A 15,493-nucleotide genomic window follows, 5' to 3' on the forward strand; every position below is an offset into this window, starting at 1 on the left:
GGTAGAAAAGAACGAACTCAGGGCCTCGGCACTGTCCCTTCGATTTTTCACTCAAGGCCACACCTCCATTTCCAGCTTTTTGCTGTTCATTGGAGAGAAGGGTCTCCCATGTTGGCTTTGACCCACCATCCTTAGATCTCAGCCTTTTGAGTAGCTAGGATTGCACGCATGGGCTGCTGGTGCCTGACCCTCTCTGGTTTTTGTTTGAAACCTGCTATGGTTGTTTTTTTTTTTTTTTTTTTTGGTCGGTCGTGGGGCTTGAACTCTGGGCTTGGGCGCTGTCTACCACTTGAGCCACAGTGCCACTCCCACCTGCTGTGGTTTGAAGACAGATATCCTTCCAAAGTTCACGTTGGGACGTACAAGAACAGTGGAAGAGGTGAGGTCTCTGGTGGTTGAATCAGTGCCCTCATACAGGGACTGAGCCCGCATCTCGGCCTGTCTTGTCTCTTCTGCCTTGTAAAGACACAGTCTTAGCCCTCCTTTACACCCCAACATGTGATGACCCAGTAAGCAGTGGAGGAAAAAAGAGACCTTTGCCCAGACACCAAATCTGCCAGCACATTGATTTCTGACTGTAACCTCTAGAACTGTGAGTGATAACCATTCATGGTTTACAAATGAGCTGTTCTCTGTTACATAGTTATAGAGCAAGAGTGGAATAAGACAGCCCACCCCCACCCCCGCTGCCAGCTCCTTGTCCCAACAGGTGCTCAGTGGATGTGTAGTATGTAAGAGAGGGAGGAGGGAAGAGGGGAGGACTTGGTGCAAGAGAGTGTCCAGGAGGAACTACTGCCCAGTGAATGAGAGAAAAGTGAATCAGTGAATTAATGAGTGGGTGAACAGGTACTGTGCCTTTCACCTGTAATTCCAGATACCAGAAGGCTAAGAGCCAGATGACAGCCAGCCCAGGTTTGAGGAGTGAAGGCAAGAGAGGCAGTCCAGAAGACTCCATCTCCAATTAAGTAGCAAAAAGCTGCATTGGCATGAATCAATTATTAGAAACCAGCCAAGCGAGTGGAGCAAGAATAAGGCACTGTTAGGGATCAGTGGCTTATGCCTGTCATCCTAACTACTCAAGAGGGTAAGATCTCCAATACCAAAAGGCTGGAAATGGAGCTGTGGCTCAAGTGGTAGAGTGCCAACCTTGAACAAAAAAAGCTAAGGGATTGTGGCCAGGCCTTGAGCTCAAGTCCCAGGACCAACACACACACACACACACACACACACACACACACACACACACACACATACACACACACACACACACACACACACACACACACACCAGGCCTTGAGCTCAAGTCCCAGGACCAACACACACACACACACACACACACACACACACACACACACACACACACACACACACACACACACACACACACACACACACACACACACACACACACACACACACACACACACCACAAATGAAACTTTGAGTTGAAACCCCAGTGCTGGCAAATAAAACAGAACAAAATAAAATAATAAAATAAGGCTCAGCAGGGCGTGTCCTGCTGATGACGTGTATCTAATGAAGCAAGAACACAAAGGATTTGTCCAGGTTGGGAAAATTTAGGAAAATGTTCTTATATATTACTAAAATTTTCTGCATCATCCAGAGACTATTCAGGATGTTTCTTTGCATCTCTTCTGGCCAAGAAGAAAGGCTGAGGCCGAGGCTGACTGCCACCTGCCTGTGGTGGCCAGTGGGGACCCCAGCACCGTGCCCACGCATCTCCTGGAACTTCTCTCCCAGCCCCCAATGAGGGCTCCAGGGCTGGGCAGAAAGGCCTCACCTGAAACACCCTTCTTTCCACTTTGAACCTTGGACTTCCAGTTTAAATCGAGGCTTCCTGTCGCCAAGTCTGTTTTCTTTATGAGGGACATGTAATCTCTCTAGTGCTGGCTGGAAAAGCATGCAAATCAGCTAACAGTGCTATTCTGTGGCATTCTCCCTTTATGCAAAACCTCCTGAAATAAATCAGTCTTCCAAAGAGGGAGGGCAGAGCAGGAAGGAGATGTGGGACCAGGGGATGGGGCATGGGGTGCCAAGCATGTGGGTTGGGGGGACCCCTGAGGCCCCCTCACTGGACTTACTGTCTCCTCTGTTGCCACCAGAGGGCAGCACGTGCTGGCCCTGGGACCCCACGCTCAATCTGGACAAGGGCTCCCTGTGGTCCAGGGTCCATGGCCCCCAAACTCACTCCCATACCTCCACTGCTCCAGCCTGTCTGCAGGCCACGGTTTTCTAGTGGTTCCTGGATTACCTTGCCCAGCGCCTATTTGCAAATAAACATTTTACATTTTCCTGGACGACATCCAAAGACGGGTCGGTATGGGATGCCCACACCACCAGACCCTAAGGCCAGAACGCTGAAGGGAAAGAGCAGGAAGAGATGGAGAGAGAGAAGAGGGGACAAAGAAGGAGGGCGCAGGAGAAGAAGAGAGAGGAGAAAGCGGGGGAGGGGGGGGAGACAGATGAAAAGAAAGAGCAAATGAGAGAGGAAGAAAGAAAAAGGAAACCACATTTTAAAAGTTATGACACTCTATACCAAGGCAAGAATTGTTAAGTAAATGCTTTCACTTTTTTTTTTTTAACCTACTAACTTGATCTTTCCTTCCTTTCCATCCAGATGTTGTGCTGGGGAAAGTTCTGTCTGCGAGCTGAGGGTTAGCAATGAACAGCCAGCGGTTTCACTCCTGGGAGGTTTTGATAAGCAAATGGGCCCCCGGCTCGCACACGCTCCCCATTGGTTCCTGCTTCGCCGCCAGATTTTGACACAAATAATCAGATTGAAAATCAGGGAGGGAAACAGAAGAGGAAAACACACACACGCACACACAACAGAGAAAAAAAGGAGAAGTATCTATTTGTGCAGAGAATCACCAAGCTGACGGAGTGGAGACAGTGCCCAGGTTCCCAGAGCAGCCAGCCCTCCCCAGAAGCCGGGAGTCAGGAGGGCACAGCTCCGCCCGGCAGGTGAGTGAGAGAAAGGGGTGTCTGATCCTCTCTTGAAATTTGCTTATCTGGCTGAGACCCTGGCTGGGCCAGACACCTCTTTCCTTTGGAACTGAGAGGAAGAATAAGGTGGGTGGAAGAAGGTCTTTTCTGGGTTGGATGGGTCTTTCTTCAAGCCTTGGAATGAGGACGGGGTTTTATCTAGGCGCCCTGTGTTTCCCCTGAAAATTTTCAAAAGTTCATTTTAAGCGGTCACACTTCGTCCACAGGCACAAAGTCACACCCGCACCCCAGATCTCCCAATGCAAGCCACAACACGGGTCCAGGCACCTGAGGTGGTGGGTCTTCTCTGAAGAAATGTTGAGCCCCAATGTCCCTTGGTCTCAAAAGTTCCCAGGACCCTTGAGAATCCAGGACCCTCTGGAGCCCACTGAGGGGCAAGGACACAGTGACCCCAGGCTCCAGGCACAGCGGGGCGGCTAGGGGAGGCAGGATCTCGAGTCTCTTCTCCTGGAATTAGGGTTCACGCCTTGTCTATCTGTTTCTGGAGAAGCCACGATCAGGTGTCAGGTGGCTGGAGAGAGGGGCTCACTGGCCACCGGCTGGCGGGGTGTGCCTGGGATCACTGCCCTAGAGAAAGTTCACAGCTTTATCCCCTCGCGGGGAGCACACGAAAGGACAACTTCGGGCTGTGGGGCTGGCAGCTGCTCACTGAGCTGCACCTGCTCACGAGTGGGTTTCTTAGCAGGCAACAAAATATGTCCCCATCTCATGATGTGGTGAGGTTGCTTGTTCTTAGAGGTCTTGCAAAAGCAATTTACCTTTCTTTCTTTCTTTCTTTCTTTCTTTCTTTCTTTCTTTCTTTCTTTCTTTCTTTCTTTCTTTCTTTCCTTCCTTCCTTCTTCCCCCCCTTTTTCTCCCCCACCCTCCACCCTCTTTTTTGCTTTCCATCCTTTTGGGTTTTTTTTTGGTACCAGAGTTTGAGCTCAGAGCCTCATGCTTACTTGAGTATGCGCTCTACCACTTGAGCCATGCCCCAGCCCTTAGAAGCAATTCTTGTGATGAGAAAGTACCCAGTTCCTCTAACTCTCAGATTTGGGGAGCAGTATGCTGCTGCTTCTCCTAAAGAAAGTTCTTGGAGGAAAATGTCCGAGAGCTGGGCATGATGTAGGTTTGAACCTGCACCTTTAGAGTCTCTCACAGGTGGCAGACTGGTTCCCTTGGCTCCCAGGAGGGCAGGATCCGATGTGCAAGGTCTTACCTACTAGACAATTCTGGGACCAGATAGCCACAGATCACTCACACACACACATCTGGGGGCTGAATGCAGGGCCTTGCACGTCCTAGACAAACACTAACACTGAGCCACCTCCCTAGATCCCTGTCCTCTTTCAGAGGCCACAGTTTTGCTATAATCACCAGGCTGGTCTTGAACTCTTTGCGCTTAAACGATCTTTCAGCCTCAGAATCCCCAGTAGCTGAGACTACAGACAGGTGCTAACATGCTTCCCAGAGCTGTAAAACGAAAACTCTCGTAACACTTGAACTCTGAACCTGTTAACCAGTACCTCTCTACGTTCCCACTCCAGCCCCTGGTGATGTCTAATCGACCACAATCCGTGGGTTCACCAATAAATATTCCACTTGATCTGCCCTTCTGTGACTGGCTTATTGTGCTTAGTGAAACATTCTCAACATTCATCACATCCCAAGTGTCAGATTTCCTTCTTTTGTAAGGCTGAGTAGTATCCCCTTGAATGGTCTGAGATTTTGCTCCTCCGTTTGCCTGTGGCTAGACCTTGGGTTGTTTCTTCCCCTCTGTGAATTAAGCCTCTCTGATTGTGAGTGTACAAATGTCTCCCTGACACTCTGCTCTCAGAAGATAATCCACTAAGTTCAGACATTAAGTTCTCTGCGGGCATGACCTGGATCCCCTGAGTGTGATTCCTGTGTGGAACTGCTCTGTGTACATAAAGGAAGTCCAAAGGGTGCCTCGTAGCTACCGTGGGATCCCCACCCGTTCCGAAGAAGGGGATACTGGTGCCAATCACCCATCACCGTGGCTCAGTCCTTCGCACAGTCAACGGATCATACACAGGCTTTTAAAGCAAAAGGGAAGTTTAGAAATCTCTTAGCCCAACCGTCTCTTGAGAGATAGGAAAACCAAACCCAGGCCCGGTGGGCCATGGGGTCACAAGCTCAAGGTCACAAAATCGGACTCATCCCCAGAGGACTCTCCTTCTGGCTGATTTGCCTCCACCTGAAGCTGGGGTTCAGGACGCTGCCTAGGTGCTGGCTGCGCCCCTCTGCGAGGCAGTAGTGGAGATTCTGAGTCTGAGTCCAGGACCCTGTGGATGGATGGTAACATGAGGCTTCCTTCCGGAGCCCCGATATCATCAACGCCTCTGTTTTATGAAGAAATCCGGGGTTTCTTTCACAATCTCTGCCCTTAGTGCTCAGCATGGGTCCGTGTGAATCAAAACTGGTGGTTGTTAATTAACTCCATTATGGGTGATTGGTTCCTGTTTTTTTTTTTTTTTTTTTTTTTTTTTTTTTTTTTTTTTTTAATTCTCCTTCTTGTTCTCTTTCTTCTTTACATTGAGCTCACAAGGGCCAAAAGGAAGTAGTTCACTGGGCATGTGTGGCTTCTACTGTGGGCTTGGGGGGCTAGGCATGGGGTCCCTGCCACTTTGTGAGACTTAGGAGAGAGAATACCAGAGAGAGAAGAGATGGGGCTCCGCAGAAGCCCTAGAGCAGACATGAGGTTCACCCTCATCCGTCAGGGGAACCACAGGAACTGAAGCCCCCTGTTCCCCGTGCCCAGCATGGCTGATGAAGGCCACGGCCACTGTGGTGTGGTCCCAGGTCCCCGGGGAGCTGGCGGGCCCAAGGGCGGAAGGTCAATACAGAATCTCTTCCTTACCTGCCCTCTGCCTGCAGCCCTCCAGACCTGACACGAGGTCTTGGGGCATCTGGAAAGACTTGAGCACTGCACAAATCTGAGTATTCTGCCTTGCAACCTGGTCTTTTTTTTTCTGGTCCTTGTTTTTGTTTATGTGCCGTTCACAGGGCTGGAATTTAGGATTTTGCACTCTGGCTTGGCGTTTTTCCTTCAAAGCCAAGGGGCTACCACTTCAGCCACGCCTTGACTTCTGACTTCACAATAAGAGTCTCACAAACTTTCCTGCCCAGGCTGGCTTCAAACTGGGATCCTCAGATCTCAGCCTCCTGAGTAGCTGGGATTATGGGTGTGAGCCACAATGCCCGGCTTCAGCTCCCAGTCTTCCACAGCTCTGTCAGTGCCTCTGTGAGGACCACCAGTGACTCTGGGAGCAGTGGCCAGTAGTTAGAACCGAGTGGGACAGGGAGTGTAACCCTGCAATGACACTGTCTGTCTGTCGGCCTCCTATGTTCAGCCCAGAAAGACTCCCCACTTCCCCAGCTGTGGCTCAACAACACGATGCCTTCCAGGGACTGTAATCACTGCCCAGTTTCCCTCTGTGGTCTGTAGCTCCAGAGAGAGAAGCCCATGAAGGGCACTACACAGCCCTTGGCACACAGCATTGAAGACATGCCCATGCTATGGTCTGACAGTCAAAGAGGGCAGAGGCAGGGACTAGAGCCCTGCCCTGCCCTGCTCCCCCTGGGAGTCCTGAGCTCCTCGCATGAAATGATGGGGCAGGTCACAGAGCCAAGGTCCAGGGAGGACCCAGTTCCACCTTAATTTATAGGGCTCCCCTCCCCTCCAGCTAGGGTCTGGTCTCTCTAGAGTCTTTCCTTAAGCCAAGTGTCTGATGAGTTCAGAGGAAGAGAGGAGAGGAGAAGGGGGCCTGGCTGCAGGGGAGAGGCAGGAGAAGAAGGGCGTGTCCAAGGAAGATAAAGTTGTTGGGCTGCAGGCCCTGCCTGCCGCGTCCCGGGGAGGAACCTCTGCTCAGAGAGCTGAGAGGGACCGCGGAGAGGCCGAGGCTCCCATCTCCTCCTGGACATGGAGAGTAGGAGGCCTTGAACCCCTGCAGACCACTGTCACTCCTGGCCCATCCTCTTCAAGGCGCACAGATGCCACCACCCGAGCCTCCCACGGCTGTGACACTCAAAGGGCTTTTCTTGCTCCTGACATTGAACTTTGACCCCTTACTTAGCAGATCTTGAGAAGGACCGAACGGCAGGGGCAGGCTCCACACCAACAAGGTGCTGTCCAAACTCTCAGTGGGGCTCTAGGCTAGGGAATGGGGGGTGGGGGGAGGGCTCTCTCTTCTGCTTGGCTCTAGGGCATCCCCCTGGGGAGAGGGGCATCCCCTGTGCTCTCTCCCCAAGCAAGGCTGAGCTCTCAGCTGCTTCTTCTAATCTCTCACCTCCCATCCAGCTCTGGGCCAAGGCCTTATCACCCAGCCCCTCGCTGTTATTCACTGGCAGCTGAAATCCTTTCCCGCCTTCTGGGTCCTATCCTGACTGCAGCCTAGCATGGCAGCTGCGGGGGGGGGGGGGGGGGGAAGAGGGGGGAGGGGCAGGCAGCAGGAGCCTCCTCCCTGGCCTCTGCTGGGCAGGACGTCTGAGCGTAGTGGACAGTGGGCCCTGGAAGGCACTCTGCTTCCAGACAGCTTCCAGTGTGGGGCGGGGGTGTGAGGGTGTGAGGATTGGCAGGATTGGTCAGCTGCCGCCAGGAACTCTACCCTCTACCTGGGCAGGTCCTTGAACCAGTTTGGTCCTCCATGTTGGCTCCCAGCCCCATCACTTGGGGGTTCAGTGGTGGTGCCAGGCTGGACCACCCATGAGTTGGATCTGGGAGTGGGTGGATGTTCAGGTCTTCCTGCGTCCACAGTGAGATGCCAGGTCTGGGGTGGGGGGTCCTCTCAGGCCTCCCTCCACTCCTCTGAGAAGGTCCCTTCCCTCTTTGGATCCTGGAGCAGCCCCTAGACTGCCCAGTAATGCAGCTCTGCCAGCACCACCTGCCACCCCTGCCCTCTAGGTGGCTGCAAGCCTTCTGTCAGACTGCCTTGTACTAAGGGACTAGAATGTTCTCCTCAGCACAGCAGGGCCAGACATCAGACCCTATAGAAAAAGAAATGGGCCAGGTGCTGGTGGCTCACGCCTGTCATCCTAGCTGAGGAGGCTGAGGATCGCAGTTCAAAGCCAGCCCGGGGAGGAAAGTCCGTGAGACTCTTATCTCCAACTAACCACCAAAAAGCTGGAGGTGGAGCTGTGGCTCAAAAAGCTGAGTGGGGCTGGGAAGGTGGCTCAGTGGTAGAGTGCTTGCCTAGCATACATGAGGTCCTGGATTTGATTCCTCAGTACCAACCACATACACAGAGAAAGCCAGAAGTGGTGCTGTGGCTCAAGGGGTAGAGTGTTAACCTCGAGCAAAAAGAAGTTCAGGGACAGTGTCCAGGCTCTGAGTTCAAGACTAGGGGGGAAAAAAAAGCTAAGAGAGGGGCTGGGAATGTGGCTTAGTGGTAGAGTGCGTGCCTAGTATGCATGAATCAAACCCTGGGTTCGATTCCTCAGTACCACATAAACAGAAAAAGCCAGAAGTGTGGGCGCTGGTGGCTCACATCCATAATCCTAGCTACTTAGGAGGCTGAGATCTGAGGATCGCAGTTCAAAGCCAGCCCCTTCAGGAAAGGCCATGAGACTCTTTATCTCCAATAAACCACCAGAAAACAGAAGTGGCATTGTGGCTCAAGTGGTAGAGCGCTTGCCTTGAGCTGAAGAGCGCAGGGACAGTGCCCAGGCCCAGAGTTCAAGCCCTACAACCAATTTAAAAAAAGAAAGAAGAAAGAAAGAAAAAGAAAGGAAAGAAAAGAAAAAGCCAGAAGTGGCGCTGTGGCTCAAGTGGTAGAGTGCTAGCCTTGAGCAAAAGAAGCTCAGGGACAGTGCCCAGGCTCTGGGCAAGTCCCAGGACTGGCAAAAGAAAGAAAGACAGAAAGAAAAAAAGAAAGAAAGAATGAAAGAGTTAAGAGAGTGTTCAGTTACTGAATTCAAGCCCTAGTACCCCAGTACCAGAGAGAGAGAGAGAGAGAAAGGAGAGGGGGAGAGAAAGAGAGGGAGGAAAGGAGGGGGAGAGGGAGGGGGGGTCTAGAGAGGTTAAGATCTGCCCCCAGATTGCAGTGAGCTGAGTCTTGCCTGTGCCCTTGTGATCCAAACCTAAGCTCAGACCATGTCTTTCTGCAGCCCCTAACACTGGATGGCTCTGGTGCTCAAAGGCAGGGTTCCAGCAGCGGGCTGCGTGCAGACCCCTGCCCCGCCTCCCCTGCCCAGACCCAAGTTCACCCTCTCCCAGGGAGCAGGACAGGCTCTGTAGCTGGGGTAATGAATACAGTTCACACACTGGGCAGTGTGAAACCCACAGAAATAAATCCTGTTCTTGGGTCTACAAGTCCAGAAACCAAGTGCAAGCATGGTTGGCCCCAGGCAGAAGCTGCAAGGAGACCTCCCACACCTCTCCAGCTCCCCATGGCAGTCGCCCTCCTCGGCACCATTGGCTCATAGACCTTTAAAAAGTGTGTTGGAGCTGGTACTGAGATTTGAACTCGGGGCCTGAGTGCTTTTTTGCTCAAGGTGAAAAACCACTTGAGCCAAGCTCCACTTCCAGCCTTTTGGTGGTTAATGAGAGATAAGAGTCTCAGGTGCATGTTCTGCCCAGCCTGGCTTTGAATCTCAACTTCCTGCGTAAGCAGCCAGGACTCCAGGCGTGAGCGACTGCATGGGGTGAAGGGTGTCTGTGCTGCCACGTGGCGTAATCCCTGGGGTGTCTGTGACCTTCTGTCCACGTTTCCCTCTTCTAGCAAGGACACTGGCCATGCTGAGTTTCAGCCCCCGTCTCAGTTCATGCCACCGCATCTTGACTTGGTTACATTAAAAAGAAAAGAACAAAAAGCTGTTTCCCATAAAGTCACATTCCCAGGTTCCAGGTGGGACTTGTTTCTTTTCTTTCTTGTTTGTGGTGCTGTGGTTTGAACTCAGGGCCTTATGCTTGCTAGGCAGGTGCTCTACTACTTGTGCTATACACCTAAACTCCTATTGCAAGTGACCTTTAAGGAAAACTATTCAACCCAGTGCAGCAGGTGTTTAATTTCTGCAGGGGCTCTAAAATCCCAAGGACTTGTGTCTTTTGTTCCTCAAGGCCATTTCCAGTCCTCTTGCCTTGCAGGTGTGAGGCCAGCACTGAAGATGCCACGTTCCTTCCTGGTGAAGAGCAAGAAGGCTCACACCTACCACCAGCCCCGCACGCCCGAGGATGACCCGGTCTGGCCTCCTGCTGTTGCCCCTGGTAAGTCTGGGCACCGCCTGGTGAGGCTGGGCACCTCTGTGCCTGCCCATCTCTCTCTCTCCGCTGAAACACCCTTTCCATGTCTGGAATCAACAGCTCAGGCAAACAGGTTGAATGAATGAATGAATGAATGATGCAGTCATCTCTCACCCTCTCGAGGGCTGGCAGCATGGGGATTGGCGCCAGTACTGTGGCATGTGTGAACATCTGAGGGCAGACAATGGGGACTGGGCTCCTTGGGCCTCCCTCCCTCCTCCCACCCTGGGGGGAGGGTCCAGAAGCAGGGGGGGAGGGGGCTCTCCCTAGGCTCACACACACACACACACACACACACACACACACACACACACAACACACAACACACACACGCTCCCGAGAAGACACGGCCCTCGCTCTCTGTGGCTCCCTGCAGCCTACCTGGTCACACCCTGGTCACACTAGGGTCTTGTCTCTCCACAGTGGCCAGGGACCAGGCCCCCAGCGGCGGCCCCGCCCTCAGCACCCTGCTCCCCCGCCAGCACCTGGACTGGAGCATCGTCAAGCTGGAGTCGGAGCTGCAGCTGGACCAGGGTTTGACCAAGATGGCCTCGGCGCCAGGTCACTAGCTGGGGCCCCTCCCCTTGCGTGTGCCAAGGGGTCAAGAGGGAGTAGATTGTGGGGACAGGGCCTCTTCCAGTCTTGGGGTCAGGGAAGACCGATAGGGTCACCCGGATGCCACTGGCTCTTGCCTTCTGGACATTGTCCCTTAGCCTTTTCCATTTAAGGCTGGCACTGTCTCCCCCGGAGCCACAGCTCCATTGCTAGCTTTTTGGTGTTTAAGTGGAGATGTCTCACGGGCTTTGCTGCCTGGCTGGCTTCAAACCTTGACTCTCAGATCTCAGGCTCCTGGGTAGCTGGGATTGCAGGCGTGAGCTCCGGTGTCTTGCCTGACCATCTTGGAGGCCCTGGAGCGGGTTGTTGGCTCCTGGATAGAGCGTTCTGGCCAGCGGCCGTGAGGGGTGTGTCATGGGGGGGACAGCATGGGGGGGACTTCGAGCCTCGGAGAGTGGAGGGCATAGTCACCCCCTCAGCAATGAACACTGGGCTTTCCCTGAAACCCTCAAAGAGAGGCTGCTGAGGTGGTCGCTGGCCAGTGGAGGGCAGGGGCTCTGTTCTATGTTTTGAATGACTCTTGGGCCTTGTGTCCTTGTCTCCACAGAGAAGCCCACCGCAGCGTCCCAACCCCAGGATGGGAACTCGCCCCATGCAGAGTCACCCCCTTTCTACAAGCCTAGCTTCTCCTGGGGTACCCTGGCCTCCACCTATGGCCACAGCTACCAGCAAGCCCCCTCCACCATGCAGTCGGCCTTCCTGGAGCACTCTGTCCATCTGTACGGCAGCCCCCTGGTGCCCAGCACGGAGCCCCCCTTGGACTTCAGCCTCCGCTTCTCCCCGGGCATGGACGCGTACCACTGTGTCAAGTGCAACAAGGTAAGAAGTTGTGCAGACCCGGCCCTGCACCCCCTCCAGGCCCCCACGGCTGCAGGGGGTTCCCGTGGGGAATTTAGGATTGCAATGTCAGAATATTGGTCTTCATTAATCAAGCCCTGACTGTGCCCAGCCTGAGCTCTGGGAGCTCCATGTGGGGCAGGGTGCGGGGCTCAGGTTCAGAGAGAACAGTCACCTGCCCAACATCTTGGCAAGGAGGCTGGAGCTGGCTCAGGGGCTCACGCCTGTCATCCTAGCTCCTCAGGAGGCTGAGATCTGAGGACTGCAATTGGAAGCCCACAGGGTAAAAAAGTCTGTGAGACTCTCATCTCCAATGTAACCCCAGAAGACAGAAGTGAAGCTGTGGCTCAAGTGGTAGAGTGCTAGCCTTGAGCAAAACAGCTAAGAGGCAACGCCTAGACCCTCAGTTCAAGGCTCACATGGGCACAAACACACACACACACACAGAGGCTTTGGCCAACTCTGGTTGCTTAACACTTGGCAGTCTCTAGGTGGGGCAAGGAAGGGGTCCCCCAGCCCCCCCCCATCCAGACCCCATATTATAGCTAGGAAACCAGGTCGTAAAGAGAGTAAAGAATCGTGAGCCATGGGCAGCAGAACTGGCCAGTGCCCCGGTGGGGCACGCGTGCGCAGAGCTGGCCTGGGGCGGGGGAGGGGGGCTGGCCGGGGACCTGCTGCCTGCCGCAGCGGCCTCACAAGTGGCCCCCACGCAGGTTTTCTCCACCCCACACGGGCTGGAAGTGCACGCGCGCCGCTCCCACAGCGGGACCCGGCCCTTCGCCTGTGACGTCTGCGGCAAAACCTTTGGCCACGCCGTGAGTCTGGAGCAGCACGCGCACGTCCACTCCCAGGTGAGCGCTCCGGCTGGCCGCTCTGCTGTCCACCCACCAACGCTTGTGAGGCTTATTTTGAAAAGTATCCGCGTGAGGGTCTAAGGTCAGAGCCCAGCCTCAGTCCTGGCTGGGAGGTGGGGGGGGGGCGACCCCAGGGCCTGTTCCCCTGGCCCCTCCCCAGTGCAGCGTCCTCTTCCTCAGGGCACCCCGGCCGGGTCCAGTCCTGCGCCCAGCCTCGAGCCCCCGCCGGCACCTGACCCCCCGGGGCCGCGTTTCCTCCGGCAGGAGCGCAGCTTCCAGTGCCGGATGTGCGGCAAGGCCTTCAAGCGCTCGTCCACCCTGTCCACCCACCTGCTCATCCACTCCGACACGCGGCCCTACCCCTGCCAGTTCTGCGGGAAGCGCTTCCACCAGAAGTCGGACATGAAGAAGCACACCTACATCCACACCGGTGAGTGCGCCCGGCCCGGCCGCCCACCGGCCTTCCGGCTAGACCGGGCTGGAGTCCCAAAGACGAAGGCTGCAGGCTGCTGGGCACATGTGCAGGGCGCAGGAAGGGACCCAGAGTCCTGGAGGCACGGCCGGGAGGCAGAACGGGAAAGGCAGTGAGCGGCTCATTCAGTCACCCGCTGATGAATGAATGATGCTGTCCATAGGTGTGCTCGGGTGTGCACAAGTATGCACGGGCATCCTGTCCTGACGGTCTAGAAAGATGGAGCACCCCAAGGGACAAGGACTCCACTCACTCAATCATTCATTCACTCACTCAGTCATCAATCCCCTCGCCAGCTTCTTCATTCACTTGCTCATCTACTTATTCCTTCATTCACTCATCACCTTACCCACTCACTCAATCATTCATTCACTCATTTACTAGTTGTCAACTCCTCCACTCATTCATCTACTCATTCATTCATTCACTCATTACTTTCTTCACTCAGGTACTCCCTTGCTCCTTTATTCATTCACTCATTCCTTCATGCACACATTTATTCATTCACACTCATTCACTCATTCACAGTAATCTGCACACTCAATTATTCAGTCACTCATACAGTTATTCAGTGGCACCTGCTATTAACCAGGTACCTCTTTTGAGCCAGGTCCTGTGCCAGCCATGGGGACTTATTAATAAACCAAGGGGAGAAGCTGGGCACCAGTGGCTCACGCCTATAATCTTACCTACTCAGGAGGCTGAGATCTGAGAATTATGGTTCAAAACTAACCGGGGCAGGAAAGTCCCTGAGACTCTTTTTTTTTTTTTTTTTTTTTAGCCGGTCGTGGACCTGAACTCTGGGCCTAGGCGCTGTCTCTCAGCTCTTCAGCTCAAGGCAAGCACTCTACTACTTGAGCTACAGAGCCACTTCTGGCTTTTTCTGTTTATGTGGTGCTGAGGAATCGAACTCAGGGCCTCATGCATGCAAGGCAAGCACTCTACCACTGAGCCACCTTCCCAGCCTTCCCTGAGACTCTTATCTCCAATAAACCACTAGAAAACTGGAAGTGGTGCTGTAGCTCAAGCAGTAGAGCACTCGCCTTGAGTTGAAGAGCTGAGGGACAGCGCCCAGGCCCAGAGTTCAAGCCCCACAACTGACAAAAAAACAAAAACAAAAAACAAGGGGAGAGGTGGCTTATCTATATGTCAACCAGCCTGGAAGCCAGAGAGAAGTGTACCTTTGCTTCTCTCTCTTTTCTCATTTTCTAAGGTGCACCTGGGTAGGTCATGAGGCTCAAACGTAATCAAGTTGTAGGGGGTGCTGTGGGTGGGGTCCTGCCACCCTGACCCCACCCTGCTGTGCTGCCCACTGGTCACAGGTGAGAAGCCACACAAATGCCAGGTGTGCGGGAAGGCCTTCAGCCAGAGCTCCAACCTCATCACCCACAGCCGCAAGCACACGGGCTTCAAGCCCTTCAGCTGTGAGCTGTGCGCCAAGGGCTTCCAGCGCAAGGTGGACCTGCGGCGACACCGCGAGAGCCAGCACAGCCTCAAGTGAGGCGGGGCCGCCACCCGCACCTGTCCCCCAAGGCCCGCCTCCAGCTGCCAGACCCCCAATCGCTGTCCTTCTTGGGATCCACGAGGGAGGGGCGTGGCTGCGGTCTATTAGTGGCAGAGTGGTCCACGGGGGTGCTCAGTGTCTCTCTAGGATGGAGCATCCCAGGGGGACAGAGTTGTCAAGAGCCCAGAGCTGGGACTCACAAAGAAACCCTTCTCCTGCCTACTCCACGGGGGCCTGGTCACCTTTGATTTTAGGTGTCCTAACTTCTGTGTCTGGCTGCCACAGGCAATCAGAGCTGCCTTCCCTCCCTCTCCCCAGCTGGAGATGGGGACCCCTGTGCTTCAACCAGCCTCCCTCTCCCCAGTGCTCACTGGCCGCTGAGATTCAGGTTGTCTCAGGGTTGGGAAAGCAGCAGTTATTACTGTCAGAGCCTGCTGTAAATAAAAATAAAGACAGATTTGTTTGTGTGTGACTTGCATTTATGAAGCACCTACTAGGTCCAAAGGCCAGCAGGAAGCTTTGGGGAGAGAGCTAGAGGGGACCTTGGACAAGCACGGAGAGAGAGGGGGCAGGGAACTGAGTTAGATGGGGAGCCCTGCACAAACAAGCACAGAGGAGGGCCGAGATGGGCCGGTCGTAAGGAGCCAGAGTGAGAGGGCAGAAGGCGGGGCTGGGCTGCCGGCGGCTGTATCAGCCCCTTGCAGCTGCTATAACAAATCACGCAAATGACCATCATGGCACTCACAATTCCACGGGAAGATCCCACAGTGAATCTTCCCGGGCAAACCTGGGCCTGGCAGGCTCAGAGCAGCTCCTGCCTTCCCACCATCTGCACTGGCATGGCTGGCCCTGCTCTGCCTGCCACCTCCTCCGCCTCCTCTCATAAGGACTCTGTCACCTGGCTCTACCTGGTAATGCAGGACAACTGTCCCCGCTCAAGGCC

General features: G+C 54.3%; 1 protein-coding gene across 1 annotated transcript; it reads left to right on the forward strand.

Moving 5' to 3' along the window:
- The first annotated feature begins 2,775 nt into the window (after positions 1-2,775).
- Positions 2,776-14,918, forward strand: Gfi1b (growth factor independent 1B transcriptional repressor). The gene is made up of 7 exons (XM_070014933.1): positions 2,776-2,986; positions 10,113-10,232; positions 10,692-10,829; positions 11,431-11,702; positions 12,434-12,571; positions 12,755-13,004; positions 14,369-14,918. Exons 2-7 carry the CDS (start codon positions 10,133-10,135, stop codon positions 14,545-14,547), a joined length of 1,077 nt encoding a protein of 358 aa, XP_069871034.1. The 5' UTR covers positions 2,776-2,986; positions 10,113-10,132; the 3' UTR covers positions 14,548-14,918.
- Positions 14,919-15,493: the final 575 nt, after the last annotated feature.

Source organism: Dipodomys merriami, unplaced genomic scaffold (genome assembly GCF_024711535.1).
Source record: "Dipodomys merriami isolate MVZ:Mamm:240054 unplaced genomic scaffold, mDipMer1.0.p SCAF_11, whole genome shotgun sequence".
Classification (NCBI taxonomy): Eukaryota; Metazoa; Chordata; class Mammalia; order Rodentia; family Heteromyidae; genus Dipodomys; species Dipodomys merriami.

Coding starts and splice junctions, on each gene's coding strand:
- Gfi1b (XM_070014933.1), top strand. CDS start 10,133: ATGCCACGTTCCTTCCTGGTGAAGAGCAAGAAGGCTCACACCTACCAC. Junction 12,572..12,754: donor ACGCGCACGTCCACTCCCAG/GTGAGCGCTCCG, acceptor CCTCTTCCTCAG/GGCACCCCGGCCGGGTCCAG. Junction 13,005..14,368: donor GCACACCTACATCCACACCG/GTGAGTGCGCCC, acceptor CACTGGTCACAG/GTGAGAAGCCACACAAATGC.